Source organism: Aedes aegypti, chromosome 3, assembly GCF_002204515.2.
Source record: "Aedes aegypti strain LVP_AGWG chromosome 3, AaegL5.0 Primary Assembly, whole genome shotgun sequence".
Classification (NCBI taxonomy): Eukaryota; Metazoa; Arthropoda; class Insecta; order Diptera; family Culicidae; genus Aedes; species Aedes aegypti.
The window spans coordinates 328,259,124-328,277,970 of record NC_035109.1 but is presented as its reverse complement, the minus strand read 5'-3'; the positions used below and the strand labels follow the sequence as shown (position 1 = coordinate 328,277,970).

The following is an 18,847-nucleotide window of genomic DNA, read 5'->3' as shown; positions in this document are numbered from 1 at the left end:
GAAGGCATAGGACATCAGCAGAAAAGACAGCAAAATGAAAAGCCAAAAAAAAAGTAAAACGAGAATCAATAGGTGGGAATGACCAGAAGGCATAGATCAGAAAGATCAGACAACAAAGTAAACCAAAACACATAAAGCCCAGATGAAAGTAAGAGGAGTTTAGGAAGTAGAAAGACTTAACTTTCAACCAAATCAGTCAAAAAACTCAGAAGGCAAGAAAGACGGGAAAATAGAAAACATAATGAAGATGGGAAATAAAAATCAGGAAATGAGAAGATGGTAAGGCAAAACGATCAAGAGTTCAAATGTTCAGTAAAATACAAGATTGTAGAAAAACCTGGAATGCACGAAAACTGTACAAGAGATAAACCAAGGTGTTAAATAACAGAAAAAGCTTGTAAGTATGAAAGCTAGCTGACAGCAAATGTTACTAGAACAACATCAAAAACTTTGCTGGAGATCAAAGCAGACAGAAGCAATAAAGACCAGAAGACAGAAATACCACAAGATATACATACAAGACCTTGAATTTTCCAAGTTTAGTTCGTCCTTATGAAGGCCAAAATGTGAAAATAAAAAAAAATAAAAACAGAACAAATGATAGATAACAGTTAAGCTAGAAGGTAGAAAATATCAGTAGGAACAAGTACCCTAAGGTAGAAGTACCAGAAGGCAAGAAGTACGAGACAAACGGCCCACAGCCATAAATGAATGCAACACCAGCAGGCAGGAAGAAGAGGAAAATGAGAGATCAGAAGTAAGAATTCAGAATAAATAGATAATAACACAAGCCAAAAGCCATAAGAGACTGCAAGTTAGACATCTTCAGAAAGAAGGTAGAATAATTCAATATTCTAAGTAAGACCATCATGCTGAAACACCAGATCAGACATAAAACTCAGATAGCAGAAAAAAATATGATAGACAAAAGCTAAAGCAAGCAGGGATTAAAAAATCAATGAGGAAATGTCCAAAAACCGACTACAAACGAAATCTAAAAAGTTTTATAGCTGGACAGTAAGAAGGCCTAAATGTGACAAAAGACCGAATAAGAGATAAATTATGAAGGCAAGGAAGGAAGAGTGGTAAGATACCAGAACGTTCGAAGATAACTAGACCAAAAGAATCGTGAACGATAGATAATTTTTAAACTAGAAGGTGGAATAGGTCAGAATGAACAATGACCCGTAGAGCATGAGCATGAGCATAGATGACCGTACAATTCGTAGTTGCTACTCCGTGATTGACCAGAACAATCAAAGTTGCACAGAGATTTATTGAATGGGGCTTGGAACTAGCTTACTCATTCTCCAATGTGCACAAATTGAGAGCTCAAATTTTAAAAGTCAATAACTGCACCGGCCACGTCCTTACGGTCATCGGGGAAGAAAAGGAATGTTAGTTAGACTACCGTTGTTACTAGAGATCGAGTATACCTCTGCATCTCCACAGTTATCATGGAAAGGATATTGGGTTAGTGGGATAAGGTCAAGATGTGGGAGTCACCAGTAATTGGTGATGCGATCCATGATGTAATCACGCCTAATCGGATTCACGATATAGTTCGATAATCGCGTTGTACGCTGAACAAGTGTTCATCACTCGCCCACGCAAGAGCAAGTGACGCGATCAATAGATCAAACACTACTAACGATCCGCGGCGCATTTTCATTCCATTACTCGGACGATGTGCGACATGTTTGATCCTGCCCTCGTCGTCCGCCCCGCAGGAGCAAACGTCAATGTCGAAGGATCAAACAGAACTCAGAATGAACAGTGGCCCGTAGAAGGCAGAAAGTCCAGAATAGTGCGAGACAAAACCAATCGATCTGAGTAACAAATGAAAAAACTAGAAAGTGGAAAAGAACTAAAGGGCAAAGACATAAATAGAAGGCAAATATACCTAATAAGAGTAAAACAAGAAGGCAAAATTACCAGAAAGCAGAATACATGACGCCAGATGCACAAGGGCAGACCTATTGATCGATCAATTCATGTACCGTAAAGTGCCCTAATTCAGCGCATTTCCTAATTCCGCGCATTTCATACAAAACGATTTATATATGGAAATACACATCAATATTGCAACAACTTTCAATGCTATTTGATGCTACTACTATTTAGAATAAGTTCGAATCATCAATAAAAGCAAATAAGGCATTTTAAAAAAATAATCAGTGGAGGCCCGTCGAAGTTGACGCCATTTTTCTAATTTCCTTAGCGTCCGTGCTAAGACTGTAGGACAAAAACAAAAGCGATTTTTTTATTGAAAATGTTTTATTTTTTTATGCAATTTTCTATGGAACTACTTGCTACAGATATGTTTCATGGTGCTTCTATGAAATCTTATCAAATATTAGCATTGAGTCTCATCCCAAAAAGTAATGCGCGGGTTTAGGTCACGTTTTTTTTTATAATGCCCTAATTCCGCGCACTATTCTTCGCTGAACAATAAACAAGGTAAACATGCTATATTCGTCTTCACATCTAACTATTTCAATGAAAAGTGTCTTCATGCATAAATACGTTTCACGGGCAAGCAGAATCTCGGGAAAGCTCACTTACAGGGAAACTAAAAGCGACCGCCCAGAAACCACGTGGTCATTCATGTTAAGAGAAAAAGTTTATCCAAAGACCAAAGCCCATAAAAATTTTAAAATTGTTGTCTGAACAATATACCACAAGAGGAGAGAATCTATACATCTGTGCACACAAAATTTACTTAACATTGTGAACCACAAATAACAAAAAGTATGATATACGGGGAAGAGAGATTGCAAATGGCCATATTTTGTGAGACGTAATTTATGGATAAACTTTATGGATCTTCTGAGGTTTCTAGTTTGCTTAACAGATTTAAGTTTCAGGTATTCGTGGCATTAGCGGATACAATTGATTGATTTTTTTAAGACATATCGATTCCAAGCAATAATGCGAACTGGTTTTTGTGTTGTATGAACAATGCAGAATACAAATAACTATAGGGGTAGTAGGGGCGGTTTCGCCAATGGATTGGAATGAGCACTTCTTGAAAACTGCATAAATTTTTGAAATTTCAACTGAAGTAAAATGCAACTCCAAAGCTGGCAAGCAAATTAAGCAATATGTATGTTATAAGTCAGTTTTCTAAATAAATTATACTCGAAATACCATCAACTTATTTACCAGTATCTGCTCATGTTCCAGTAGTCCGCTGACGAGTTCAAAAAGTAAGGTAATTTGAGTAAATACACAAAAAATGTCCACAGTATGATTCTATTTGTCGATTTCAATTGTATAGCGGCTAAAGTTTAATTACATGATTCTATGAGATAATTTCACAATCTAAAATAGGGTGCTCATATCATCCCATCAATAAAAAATCGACACGAAAAATTACAAATTTTGAAAAATCATTCATTCATTCGTGAACTTTATAGGACAACGGAAATAGTGCGGATCTAAAAATTGTTGAAAATAGTACAAAGAACTGATAATTCGATAATGTTTTCTGCACTTCTATCGAATTTCGTTAAGGTCTCCAAACTGCCACACATTCCCCTATACGAAATTCACAAGTATCAATGCCACGTTAATGAAAAGACCATAACAAATGTTTATCTTTGTTTCATGTGATAGTCATAAAAATATAAGAAATAAAACTAAACGGCTCATACAAAAATTTACTTTTTGTCATACAAAAAGTATTATGGAGGGTGGAGGGGGTTGTAAATTTCCTATTTCAGCGTTACGTAATGAATGAATTCTGCCTTACATTGAAATTAATGTTAATTTGATTGCTTCGCGAGTGCGCGGAATTAGGCGTTCTTCTGCGCGGAATATGGAAAAGCGTTTCAAAAGTGCGCGGAATTAGGCAATTTCTACAAGTGAACTATTTCAAAAAAATCTCAATTTTAAATTATGAATACAGTCTAGTTTATATTTTTCCCATAATCTAAAATGGATTTGCTAGCGATCCACTCATAAAGCTTTTTTATTGATGCAATACTTTTTTTAGTTAACCATTTGAATCGTTTTATTCCTTAACTGCGCTGAATTACGGCACTTTACGGTATTTTGAACCAATTCAACAACTTTGTGCAAGCTCAATTGAAATTCAATTCTAACAAATACTGAGGTCATCGTGGGCCGCAGCAAGGGAAATTGCAGGTCGGGTGTGGTCCGTAGGTCGTAAGTTGAGTAGCCCTGGTCTAGGATCTTCCGAAATGAATCTGGCTTCACATCACACAAATTTGATAGCAAAATCATAAGGCAGGACAAACACTAAGACAAGACAAGATAGTGGGATCGAGCAGAAGGCAGAGATAAGAAAGATCAGATGACAGACCATAATACCCAGATGATTCAATGTAAGAAAAGTTCTGGAGGCAAAAATACTCTATACTTATGAAGTAAAGCACATCATGGTTAAAACAACAGATCAGTCAAAAATCAAAAGACAAAAAAGACGAGAAACACCAAAATGTAAAACATAAAAAGGAAGTAAGCACGCTTTTTTCGTAGAGAAATATTTGATCAAAATCGTGGGACCTTTAAATTTAGAAGGGAAAAGGAATGCAGAAAAATTAGAAGGAAAAACACTCGAGAAGGAGCAGACAATAAAGAAGATAGGACCTACGGACAAAATTACCAGCAAAGCATAAATTCAAAACGAACAGAAAACAAAAAGATTAAAAGATGAGAAAGACCAGGCAGAAAACCACAATGCCTAACGACAGCAAAGACACACAGCAATAAGGGCAGAAAGATGAGAGGAGAAAACAGGAAGGGTTGCCAAGATCATTAAGAAACTGGAAAGTAGAGAAGTACAGTAGGAATGACAAAATGGTGCAAAACCGTAATGCTGAAACAATAGATCAGTCTTATAAATCAAAAGAAAAGGACGACAAGCAATCGAAAAAAAAAGACAAGAGGAATAGAGGGAATCTGACAGACGAGCACTGTTGCAGAGAAGTAGAAGGCAACTAATCAGATTGTATACAACTGAACGACAGGGACCTCAAATTGTGGAGAAGATCGGAAAAAGCTTCGGAGTATAAAGGATACACGGGAGAACTCCCGAAGACACCGTGGATGTGCATATTGACCTTGCCAAGAGTAACTCGGAACGCAACGAGAAGCCGCAAACGACTACTTTTCAAGCATCGACTACGGGAGAAAACAAGATGCGTATCCACCACTAGCGCGTTACTACCAAGGGTTCATGGAGAAGTAGTGAGGCTGAAGGTAGAAACACAAAAATGAGAAAGAAGAACCAAAAGATGGAAGAGAGATCTGAAAAATAGGAAAGGCTAAAGAGCATAAATGATAGATAGGAAGAAAAATCAGAAGGAAGAAAGACCTGAGTGAAGTAAATCGCTCAGATGTTTGGCTCCTGAAGGTGTAAATGATCAGAAGGCAAGAAGGACCAAATTTTCCAAGGTAAACCGGCTATACTTTTGACGAGGATTCTGCTTTCTTATATTATCGAATCAGTGTGTGAAAAAAAAGGAAAAAAGGTAGCCAATAAATATGAAGTCTGAACAGCAAGAAAAAGTAAAAAAAAGTAGTGAAGTCCAAAAAACAACGAAGATCTTAAATTATCAGAAGTTCAACAAAAATCAACGGTGTTATCATTCCCTTATTTGTTTTTGAAGAGGGAGTTGTATGACTGTTAAAGCAGAGGACTTTTAGATCATTGGGCCTTCCAGGTTCCTCACTATTTTGGACACAAGAGACTTCAGTTTCATCTAGATTTCTCATAACTGGTATTTGCTATTTTGTATAAATCAAGGACACGATATGTACTTCTAGCAAGTGGAAATGACGGTCAAAAGGGGGTCTACCCCGTTTGGCATAATGCCATTTGGCATTATGCCGTTTGGCATACAGTCGTTTGGCATAAAGTCGTTTGGCATAATAGTCGTTTGGCATAACAGTCGTTTGGCATAATGGTCGTTTGGCATAATTTGAAAAAGGAAGATACTGCAGTGGTACAGCGATATGCCGTACCATAAGAAGCTTCATAAAATTCCATGTTTCTTTATTTTTTCAAATGACATCGAATAACTTAGGCGTTGGATATATTTTTGTTAAAGCTGCGCCATAATATCCTGCACTTAATGACCCCGGAAGTCATGTATGATGCAATTCCAAAAGAGCTTTATTGGATATTGGTTTCCTTGAAAAATGATGACATACTTCTGTCCTATCACTAACTGACAACGGAATGTACGATCGTGAGCAGTTTATACGCACCCCTTTTCTTAATGGCAGGAATTTGATCAAATTCAATGTTTTCACAATTATGCCAAACGGCTATTATGCCAAATGGCGATTATGCCAAACGATCGTTATGCCAAATGACATTATGCCAAACAGCTATTATGCCAAACGGCATTATGCCATACGGCATTATGCCAAACGGGGTAGACCCGTCAAAAGGGTTGCAGTATATCCCTTGAACTCACCTTCAGCAGCGTGATCTGGTCCTCCTGTGGAATCTTGGTAAATGCTGGCAGTCCCTTGGCGAACTCCACGATTAGTTGTACTGTTAGGATTGTGATTTCCGTTATGTGCCGGAAGTGCACGTCATGTTGATCTTCCTCCTCGTTGGGTGAACCCTACAAAAGAAGGTTGAAGGTGGTTAGATTTAGGCGCTTGGAGCTACGTAGTTGGTTTGATGGAACCCGATTTGCACTCACGATCATTATCCGTTTGAGATCTTCCTCCGAGGGTTGCTCGTACCCGTCCTGGTACCAGATGAGTTTGTAAATGACGGCCATTTGGTTCGCCGTCAGTAGAGGTATGTTTCTTAGCCTATTCTCCTGCAGGAGCTTTTCCGGTAGTAGCTGGAATGAGAGGGAAAGAGCGGATTAGCGAAAGGATTGTTCCGCGAGGACGCATACAGCACTCGGGTTCCGTACAGGTATCGCTTGGTGCGGCGGTGGATCACATTTCATCAGGATCGGCAGTATCTCCGACCGGTAGGTGCTGTTCGTTGTACTGACGGTGGCGTTCGTTTGCACCTTGTCCTTCTCCTTCTGGGCTTTCTTCTCCTTCCGCTTGATGGCGCACTGGTTCTCCGGCACGACGCACTCCGGCCGCATCCCGACGGCCAGGCACTTCTTGAGCCGGCACTCCTGGCACTTCCGCCGCATGTACATGTCCATCTCGCAGGCGTGCCCGAACTTGCAGCAGTACACCGCATTCTTGGTGACGCTCCGCCGGAAGAAACCTGCAATGCGATGTTATTAGTTGGTGCGATGTTTTTGACATAGCAGAACATGAGACATGTTCCAGTACATTACTGAATGCTATGATGATAAAACATCGCAAATACGATTTCTGTAGAATTATGATCGAAATTTCCGAAAATTGGAATAAAAAGTCTATCGATGTTTATGATTTAGCATGCGATGATCTATAACGAACGCTAACTGTAACTATCGACCTAGTCACGAGTTTTGTATTACAAAGTCTGTAACGTCATTTGATACCTCAGCGAAATTCCAACTCTGCACTATTTCTAAACCTGAATCATACCTTTACAACCCTCGCAGGTGAGGGCATTGTAGTGATAACCGGACGCCCGATCGCCGCACACCAGACACAGTTCCTCCTGCTGCCGCGGCGTGGGTCCCTTCTTCTGCTTCTTGGCGTCGCTGCCGTCGGTGTAGCCATTGAGACTGCTGGAAGGCGATAGATCCTCACGACCTGTGAATAAGACCAAAAAAGAAGAAGACAAGTTAAAATTTGAAACACCGGAAGGCGGAAATCTGAGCGATTGCTGTTGTTGCTGCGCAAAAAATTAGCATTCAATGAAATCTGAAGATTTCGGATGCACACACGATCGCCGGATCGCGCCGGCGAATCGGGGTGAATGAGTTTAGGGGCCCAGATAGCCGTAGCGGTAAATGCGCAGCTATTCAGCAAGACCAAGCTGAGGGTCGTGGGTTCGAATCCCACCGGTCGAGGATCTTTTCGGGTTGGAAATTTTCTCGACTTCCCAGGGCATAGAGTATCTTCGTACCTGCCACACGATATACGCATGCAAAAATGGTCTTTGGCATAGTAAGCTCTCAGTTAATAACTGTGGAAGTGCTCATAAGAACACTAAGCTGAGAAGCAGGCTCTGTCCTAGTGGGGACGTAATGCCAGAAAGAAGAAGAAGAAGAGTTTAGGAAACGATTGAACGTACAACAGCAAATTGCATAATTAATCGGCGATTTTTTTGAGACGCGCTTGACCCTGCGCGCGGTAATCCGAAGCGATGGCGAGAGGAAAAGCATTTCATGGACGCGAAACTTGTACGGCGATGATGACGGATGAAATTCGAGTCGGTCCAGCGGTATTAGCTAAGGTAAGACGTTTATGCCCTACTGACCGTTTAGAGAGGATTTGAATGTTGGGAAACATTTAGTCGGTTAAGGAAACATCGAAAATAATTCATCATTGGACTCAATGCTGAAAATTTACCGGAAAGGAGAGAAAACATCGCATGTCATTTGTTATGTTAACTGGATGTTAAGCTAACGTGAATTGCGTTGATAACATTTTCATGGCTGGGCCCATAATCGTCTATTCCTCAATAGGGTCCTGAAATTTTGATAAAATCTTGTTTTCATTATATGACACGACGATGCGTGTTCTTGCCACAACTTTGGCAAATTTTCCTGCTCAAATAAAGGATTTAATTAATAAAAAATATGGTTTAAATTTGACGTTCACTTAGTCGATGATTACGCCACAGGGGTCAACTTTTTAACACTGAGGTTGTTCCTGTCCGTTATTTTGAAAGGGACACGGAAAACAAAATACACACAAAACTTGAATTTAAACCAAAGTGTGTGACAAAATCTCAAAAACCGTGAACACATTAATAAATTGAGTAAACATATGCTTCTGGCCTAAACTTAAACGTTTGGTATTAAAATTGGGATAGGGCATTAGGACCCTATTGAATAAAAATTGCGAAAACATCGCATTTCAATAACCGTTGTTCGATCTGAATTTATTCGTTTACGTTTTACTGTAGATGTGAGTCAAACAAACAAAATTTGCCTTGCTGAAAGCTCGAACAGCGCAATCACTTTGCATTACATTATATATTTCGACATTTCGAACATCGCATTCGAAGAAATAACTCTCTTACCCCAAGATCCCACTTTTCCTGGCACGACATGACGCATTCTGGACGCGAAACACGTGCTCACTTGTGCAACCTTAAAATGCAAGCATTTCGATTTCCTTTTCGGGACAGATTTGGACTTCGGAACGATCGTTGTCGTGACAGGCCATCATCAAGAACAAGCAGCGCGGTGACGATTTTTGATCTCCGAACAAGGCGAGGTGAGGGCTTCAGGAAGTTAATATTCAATCGTGCCCGGGAATTACGATTGAGGGCGATTTAAAAGGCGCGCAAAACCGGGAGCCGAAAGCGAGAGTAGCCACCAATAATGTTAGCGTGCGATGATGTTTTGTAAAACAAATTTCGCAAGGTTAGGTTTTGCTCGTTCGAAATGGAAATTTCCGAATTTGTTGTGAATTTTTTGGAGCGGGCACAGATATTCAGCTAAAAGATGAATAACTGATAATCGTTTCAATTGTATTTGATATCTGTTGAGAAATAGATCCTTTTTTTTCGTCGTTTAACGACCGAACAAATTATATCGTTTTCATGGCAAATGTGATCAACGAATGACAGCCGACATGAATAGACCAATCCAATAGGGTCCTAAAGCCCTGTAAAAATTTTAGTGACAAACGCTTGAGTTTAGGCCACAAATACGTGTTTACTCATTTTTTGAATGTTTTTCGTTTGCTTAAGTCCAAAAAAACATTATTTTAGATTTTGTCACACCCCTTGGCTTGAACTCAAATTTGGGGTGTATTTTGTTTTCCGTGTCCCTTCAGAAATGTCAGATAGGAACAACCCCAGTGTTAAAACTAAAACCCCTGTGGTGTTTTTGTCGACTAAGCGAACGTCAAACATGAACAAAAGTGTCAAGATTTCATTTATGGACCCAATTTTAAAATAAAACCGTTATTTGAGCGGGAAAAATTGCCAAATTAGTTGCAGTAACATGTTCTTTCGTGTTATTAAATAAAAACAAGATATTATTGAACATTTAGGACCCTATTGCCTGCGTAGTAGTGTAATGTAGACAAAATTCTCTTTATTTGCTGTGAGAACTGTCACAACATTGCTTTTGTTTGATGTGAGAAAGTAAACATACATATTTTCAACATTTTACCTATTATACAGTTTTGATCGAAATCATCGCAAGCCATCTATCTGTATCGATGATCTGTGGCATTCCCAAGCTACCCACACAAGCCGATGAACCGTTTCAAGGAATGTTTTCAATTTCAAGTACGATTCGCCCTGTCAATCCCGTGTACCGATTCGATGAATAATTTACAAGACCCCAATTAATATGGAAATTTTTCGATCATTCCCAATGACGTCCATGAGCAAAGCTAGCACTCAGAGAAGGACGCTCACTTTGTATGCGTCCCGTTCATTGCTCTGATCAAAACAAAATCATGAACTTGTTATTTCCTGAAGTCCGCATCGGAAGAATTGAGTCCGGCCATATTCTGCTGAACCACAGGGAGAGCAGCAAAGACGTAATAATGACCCAACTGGGGCATGTTTGCAAAAACACGCAGATAATCCAATTTAGGTCGCCGACTTTGACCTTTGCCGCTTGTCGGTGCAAAGATGGGCTACTGGCTGATAGTACACCATGATCGATGAACGCAATCTTGATAGCATTTGGTTAGTGATCGGCTCGAGAGATTGCTGACTCGACTCGACGCGATCGAGAGATTGAGGCCATGTCCGGTCACGTACGCCATCGTGATTGGACGGGATTCTGCGAATCGAATGAGGTTGCTATGGCGCTTTCTTTTGTGACGTATAGAAATGTCATTTTCAGGCATTTATTTTCCAATCTTGACTTGTTCAACGTCGTTAGGAATACTACAAATAACTTGAACAGAAATAATGTGTTTGGCGTGACTGGATAACTCGTTTATAACAGCGTAACAAAAATGACAGTTTGCGTGTCTCAAGGATCAAATTCTGTGTCTCTAGTAGATTTGGGGTTGCTGAATCTGATGCCATTCTCAGAAATGTTGCAGCACGTCACAATTTTTAGCTACAGGTCGCCAAAGTTGTATAAAACACTGGTTTAATTGATGTTTACATAAAATTTTAAGTATGATTCACCAAACTTTTTTGTGATCTAATCTAGCAATCATGCAACAGAGGACTTAAATTTTCAATTCAGATATAATTTGGTTGGAATTGCACGATAAAATTTATAATCAATCGATTTTTTTTTCAACATGCTTGCAGTCTCTATGCAAAATTATTCGTTTCTCTTATATGGCAAAATACAATACTTTTCTAAAACATCAAAAAATAACTTTTGAGCATCGAAAGTATTATGAACTCTACTGATAAGTATTGTTATACACATAAACTTTGAATTCTGTGGCAAATTAAGCAAATAAATTTCCTTACAAGCTAAGAAACTTGCATGCAAGTTGGCTGAAATAGTCAAATGTTGCATTTTCAACAGTCAATATCTCAAAAACTAGACGTGCTATTAAATTTTTGAAAACGGCAATGGACTCAGCAACACCGTATTAAGTAAATAGTGGTAATTTGATGCTTGAGACAAAAACCTGTTTCGCAGTGTAATCAAACCAGCGTTTTGAAGTCGACGAAATGAATGAAAAAAGTGGATAAAACAGCGTTTTGAGCATCCCTAGAAAATAAACTGTCAAGCTGGACAGAGGTGTCAAAAACGCTTTTGGTGATGCAATAGGCCTTTTCATGTGACAGGTCCGTCTATGCATTTGTTTACATCGGTAGAGGACCGGTGCATACACGAAGCTGTCATTTTCATAGAAGAACTGTCAAAGAGCTTCCCAATCAGCTGTTTTGGAACGTCATGTGAATAGGCCTATATGGGATACGGTGAAAAATTCCTTAAAAAACATCGCAAACCAATGTCAAATTGGACACACTTCTGGACAAACATTTGAAAAGGGCCCAAGAGGTCTTGAGCCTTTTTTAGAAACATTGCTGTTGAGCCCTTTTTAGCCCGCCCACGCAAACTAACACCACTATCAGAAAAATTAGTGTTAGCTCTTCCTGATAGTGGTATTGGTGAGCGTGTAAGACTTGAATTGGGATCAACAGCGTCTTGCAAAGCCAATGTTTACCAATGCCGATGTGCCCTTTTGAAATGTTTGTCCAGACTTGTTTAGAATAAATCATGAATAGCAAAATATCCGAAAAACATCGCTCATCAAACAAATTTGACATTTTCTCACAATTTGTCCAACAAATGTTAATCGGTTCGAAGGAACCTTTCGCCAGGAATGCATAAAAAGCTTCGCGCTTGTTGTCGGTGCAACACACATTCACGAGAAGGCAAAAATTGCAACTCCGTGTTTTGCGATGTGCTGGGCGGCTGCTTGCATTTGCATATTTTTCCTTTTTTCGTTTCTACAGGCGGGAACTGGAAGGGGGCCCAGGAAGGAAGTGTATCATGTATGTAAAAGCGAGTACTGACGCGGATACAAGCTGTGTCGGAGAATTCCCGGAAAGTGTAAGAATGATGACGACGGCGATGTTGAGCTGTCTTCGTCGCTGCTGGTGTCATCGTAGGACGTATTCTCTGACACATGCCGGTGACCTTGATTTCCAGCTAAATTAAGTGCGGATGATTTAGGTTTTGGTCGTTTTCTTTGGTCGGGCAAGAGCGAGAAATGAGAACACAAAGAAGGTGGAATTAGGATTGTGTGAAATCATGAAGATTGATGAGGTGAGAGCGCCGGAATGGATCGTCGTGCGATGATTTCCGTGTTTCCAGGAAAGGCGGGGACAAATATATGACGGGGGACATTTTGAAATATTTGACACGAATGATTCATCTCCAAGAAAGAAATTTTGAGACGGATTCTGTAGGGATACAATGCAAGATTTATATTGAACGATAAATTACAATAAAGATGAGCTAATAAAATCATCGCATTTGATGACAATCAATTTACTTAGTCATTTTCGAAACGAATGAATTTAATTCGGATGCTTAAAACCAATTTCTACATGACCTGTTAATCGAGACATGAAAAACATCGTGAATGCGATGTATTTGCACATATTTCGTGCAAATGGACTTTCGAGGCTCACTATTTTTTAAGCTTCGAAAGAGCTTACAACAGCAGCAGTGTAATATATAGAAGCTAAGCTGAATTTTTATTGAAAATTGAAACAATTTGACTTAAGATTCAATTTCAATTAAAATTCGCAATTACACAAAAAAATCGAAATAAACGTTTTCCTAGTTTGTCAATCAAAGTCGTTAAGTTTGCGAGGTTTGTAAATTTGATTCTATTACATGTTGAAAATTCTTTTTCTTTGTTAGGTATCAAACAAGACATGCCAAAGACCGGAAATGCGATGCTTCTGTGCACCCAAATTACATGACTCGCTTTTGAAAATGGACAGATGCCGAGTAGCAGTATGAAGAGAAACAGAATTACAATTATAAATTGAAACGATTCTATCGATATTGAATGCAAAAAACATCGTGTAAGATTTAGCATTCAAATGAAATGATTGCTCAAATATTTTTCAAGATTTTTTTTTCAATTAAAAAAATTTAGCTCATCATTCCATAATCGAATCCTTCGATGGCGTCATTATCGAGTCAAAAATTGCTGCACACTTGCACTTTTACGACCATCCAAGTACGGCGGTCTTCCAGCGGTAGTTTAAGCTTTCAACGGTATGCCATTCATTTCGAAATGGATAATGTGACTACCGTACGTAGTTCTGCTCAAACTAACAGCTATTGCACCTCTCCATACCCAGGTAAGTGATGGCGGCCTGGGGGTTCTACATCGACGGCGTCCGTCAGCTACCAGCAGAAGTACCCGTGAACGGGCACACACGCAAACACACAAACACTCGATTTGCATTAAAGTAATCGCGCGCAAATTCAAAACCCAAGGAGTCGGAAATCTATTTCGTACCGCCATTTCCCCGCCCTATGGGTTCGGATTGTTCAATGGAATAGATCTTTCTGTTTGGATAAAAATTACAATTTAAAATTTGAAATTTTTCGCGTTTTTTTCGAAATTGATTTTTAAGCATCCCTAGTAACAAAAATTCATTTCTAGGGATGCTTAAAACATCTTAGATTTCCACAAATGTTAAGAAATACAGTAGAGTAATAATAATTTCATAATTTTCTCTAAAAAAGAAAGGAAGATTCTTTAAAATGATTGTACTTCTTATTCTGAAACGTATGAACTTATTTCTACCAGGAAAGGTCTATTGGAATATATTCAAACTCTTCACAATCTCCACGGCGCGCGGAGACTGGCGGCGGTCGCGTCAATCGTAAAATTCTACTGGCGTCATAAAATATAAGTTAATAGTTGCATATTGCTGGAAGCCGGTGGCAATGGTTGCTAGTTGTAGCAGCCAACGCTAGGGCAGGACAACTATGAATAGAGTTTGGAAGCTTCCTGACACGCGCGGCTTGGAGTGTGGAAACGACGTTTGAATGCGGGTGTAGTAAAATCGAGAAAAACCCATATCGATGTAGAACGGATTTCCATTGTGCAAGGTTTACTTGAGAGCAGATTGGATTTTTCAATTTAAAACCCTTGCACAAATATTCAATTATAGTGAAAACGCTAAAATATTATTTGAAGAAAACCTGATATTTTGTATTAAATTTCAAATGAGTCAATGATCCTATCAATGTGGACACATAACAGACTTAAATCATTGTAAAATACTCAGAGTTGAACCTTTTAGTTCTCGGACTAACCACAGCAGTTCGATTGCCTTGTTTCTTCGTAACTGCGTAATACAATACCACAAACTTAATTTAGGGGTTTTAGGGGTTTTTCTTAGTTAGAAGGTGTCTGAGTTCGATTCCCGGTCGGTGCAGGATCTTTTCATAATGGAAATTTCCTTGATTTCCCTGGCAACATTGACAAAGACAGCCATCAGTTAATAACTGTGAAAGTGCTCATTGAACATTAAGCTGTGAAGCAGCCGCTGTCCCAGTGAGGACGTAATGCCAAAAAGAAAAAGAAACTTAATTTAAAATGAGTCATGTCCAGACAAACATTTTCTGAATTTAACAGAAATTATCAATTTCATCTGTTTTTTTTTTAAGAAACAATCAAGATAATTAATTTAACAAACGGACGAATGACCTTCGGGTTAAAGTCCCTCTCAAACAACAACAACAACAATTTAACAAAAACATCGCATTGCGATGTTTTCGCCAAATGCCTTCAGTTCCATGCTGCGAAGTGTATTTCCTTCAAAATCGGTTCCCGAAAAACACAACCCGACACGCATTAAAAACCTAAATTTTAGCAGACACATTTCTCATTCCGTGTTGTCGGTTTCTTTTGGCGAGACAGATGCAATGCATTAGATGCGATGCGACTGACTAATGCAGTGCAGTTGCCGAAATTTCACGATCACTTCGAATTCATTGGAGCATCGTTCGGGAGCAGACAGACAACAGCCATCACACAGGATGGGCGGCATGTTTGAGTTTTCATTCCTCCTAAATCAAACACTGGTGTCCAGACGACGAAAAAGCAAGTGGGAACGGTGGGAGTAAGACACCTAGAAGTATTCCAGGGCTCTTCTGAAGTATTTTTCGAACAATCGTAATAAATTCGTTCGAAATCCGGTGTAATAGGGTCTTTTAGGAATAGCATTACCGTAATCCGGGGTAACATTGATCGGAATATCCCTCCTAGTAAGAAGTTCGAATCAACATTTATCGGTGAAATATTGTCAATGCATTGATGGTATTTGTCTTTCTAATATTAATGAGCTAATATAAATTAAGGTTGTTGTGAAAATAGAGTTTTGTTCATAGGTATTTTTTTTCAACCTTTCGAAACAATAATTTCCATGACCATTGATGACACTACCAAACATTGATGAGTCACATGAGTTCTGCTAATGATGGAAGCAACGAAAATGTGTTGTTCACTAAAAATGGCATCGCCAAAAACGATTCTGTTGTCTAAATTCTCATGAATGTTGTCAATACTGCATAATTGATTAATTACTTAAGAGGATGTAGAATTTCCTTAGGAAATTGCCTACCTTTAGGCGTATTTCGCGGTTCATGATGTTTTTCATTCTAAAATAAAATAATAAAAGTAGGGAAAGTGTACCAGTTATGGCCGTAGTGGTTCCCTATTTGGACATATGTGAAATTTTAATAACATTCACATTTTAAATCTTTTTGAATGTTTTAACATCGAAATATGTCTTAAATCTAACTACTACAACACACAAAAATTTTGAAAATTAGAAGACATTAAAGTTATCACGTATGGCGAAATAGGGAACCACTATGTCCATAACTGGTACACCTACCCTAAATGAATTGTAAAAGTTTAGACTTCATATTTGGCATCAGGGGCCATGATTTTAGTAAGTAACGATATTTTCGATATTACCAATCATTTTTTACATCGATGATCAATGTCACCCCATATCAGCCTAATCGAAAAATCAATCAAAATATATGTTTAAACATGCTTAAAACTTTCAGCAAACAAAATACAGTATATAGTCACGAGCAATGGGTGCCAGTACTTGTTTTAAAAATATAAAACTTGCTGCATTTGCATTTTCGAATGAAAATTTCAATAAATTAAAAAAAAAATGATCCATGCTACCCTGGATTACGGTATGTACAAAATTTGAGTTTAAATCCAGAAGTGTTGCATAAACTCACATCAAAGAAATATTATTTTGATTTTATTTTTGTTTCAATCAAGACAAAACTTAAGAAAACTGAGTAAACGTGTTGTTCGGCTCTCGTTTAGTAAAAAGCAAGGTTCAAATCGCACTCGAATACCTTTCAGGATTGCACTTGGCCTCAAAAGAAAATAGCGCAAAATGAACGAAACTTTAGTGTCATAAATCTGCTGATGCACTGCCGCGCCACCGGTGCTGTGAACACTGTAGCACTGAATAGACCAGTCCCAGCGATGCAAATACCTACAAAAAGAACATTTATTACAAACTTTTGATGTTTTAGCGATTCTCCTACTTTCTTTTGTTTGATTTTCTAGAAATATTACACTTCAAGCACATTTGGACAATTTCGCTTGACATGATTCGCCAACGAAATTATTACTCATGCGAACATGAGGTCTTCGACACATCTCTAATGAATTATGATTATAGAGTCCTAAAACCCTATAGCATTGGAACACTACAAGCCTCTCGATTGAAACTCAGATATTGGATAAATTAAATTCTGCGTTTACCTTTCGGAATGTTAGAACGAAACATGTCGTGTCAAAAGAAAAAAAAATTTGGGGTGGGTAATGTCTATTACATTACCGCGGGGTTGACGTAGAACTACGATGATTAATAATTTGATTTGTCAAGTGTATGAATTTGTAAGTGTACTAGTTTTGTGTTGTTATTGATCGGATGAAGTTTTCAGAAGTTAACTCTTTTTGGACTTATTTTGGTAGTCCTGAAAAGAACCATTTGTCGTTCTATGGTTCCGAGAACCAGTGTTTGGTGTTCCAGGAATAATGCCAGATGATTGAATTTGTTTGTTTGGTCGTTGCTTCCTTGTGTTGCTTGGTTGGGTGATCGGTTTCTGGCTCCAGCTGTAGTTCGCCAAACTCCTCCAGTAGATTAGATGTTTGATAGCTCGGGTGCTTCGATCGTGATAATTGATAGAATCGGTCCAGTGCTTTGGTCTGTAGCAATATCCGTTACATGAGCATTTAGGCTCTGTACATTGATACTCATCAATATGCAGGCTTGGCCGCTATGATCCAGTATTTCACGCAGTTCGTCTCAAAGCGTCACTAATCGATGATTGCCTAAGCGCTGCAGCTCATTCCTCAAGTCAACCCTCTTGGTAGAATTGCTGCCTTTGGCGTGATTGAACTTAAAAAGTAAGAGGTTGTTTCCGAGATACGACCGCCAAAGTGACGTTGGATAACATTAGCATCTTCTATTTCCTGGCTTGAGACCGTCACGAACTTATGAAAGATTTCTGAGAGAACAGCACCAATTTTCGACCCAACACTAACTTTCGACCGATTTTCGATACGGTTTTGGCCTACTTTGTATGAAAATCCGAAAATTGGCACAGAATTCTTGTAGGTCGAAAATAAGTGATCTTCTAATCAATTTTCACACTATTTGTTGCATGCCATTGTTGACCTATTATGAACATTTTGTGTTATTATTTGGTTGGTTCGATTAACTCTTCAACCGGTCGATGGAAAAAGAAGCATGAGCGATAACTTTTGCTCAACAAACAAATATTCCGCTTGAAGTCCACGCATGATCCACTAAGATTGATGGCTTAAGTGGGTTCCGAAGCCTTTCGATACTCGTCGTATCCGTGGCGAACGTGCTGAAATTGCATTGAAGCACAATTTCAAACAACTGCCCTTTTCAGGGCCACAATTGATTCAATAATTTATTTAGTTATCAATTATAGTTTCGGATGATTAGTTTTCAACGGAGATAAATGGCAAACAAAGTTTAACATAGGTTCCCGTCGTTCGGGTCGGGCGGCGGTAGCAGTCTTTTCTGTGTGTGTATTTCCATTCGTTCGACAATGTCTTACCAAATCGAAAGACAACAAAGCTGTTTCTTATTAGTTTTAGCTCTGTGTTCGACGAGTTGATACTGATCGCTCTAGTATCATTTAGGTAGCGACGGCGACAACGGCATTATGCGATCATCTCTAAATGCGAAACAAACCGGGAGGAATTCTTCATTCAAGTGCCGTTCGCAATTTATCCGACTCAT

The 18,847-nt window shown here is 38.8% G+C and overlaps 1 protein-coding gene across 2 annotated transcripts in view; it reads right to left on the bottom strand.

Annotated features, from left to right (window-relative positions):
• LOC5572184 (ecdysone receptor) overlaps positions 1-18,847 on the bottom strand; it is a 754,961-nt gene that overhangs the window by 7,780 nt on the left and 728,334 nt on the right. For both annotated transcript variants that reach the window (XM_021854524.1, XM_021854525.1), the window contains 4 exons: positions 7,525-7,695; positions 6,906-7,216; positions 6,684-6,830; positions 6,450-6,602 (listed from right to left, as the gene is read on the bottom strand). In XM_021854524.1, coding sequence (XP_021710216.1) covers positions 6,450-6,602; positions 6,684-6,830; positions 6,906-7,216; positions 7,525-7,695 — 782 coding nt within the window. The remainder of the gene's footprint in view (positions 1-6,449; positions 6,603-6,683; positions 6,831-6,905; positions 7,217-7,524; positions 7,696-18,847) is intronic.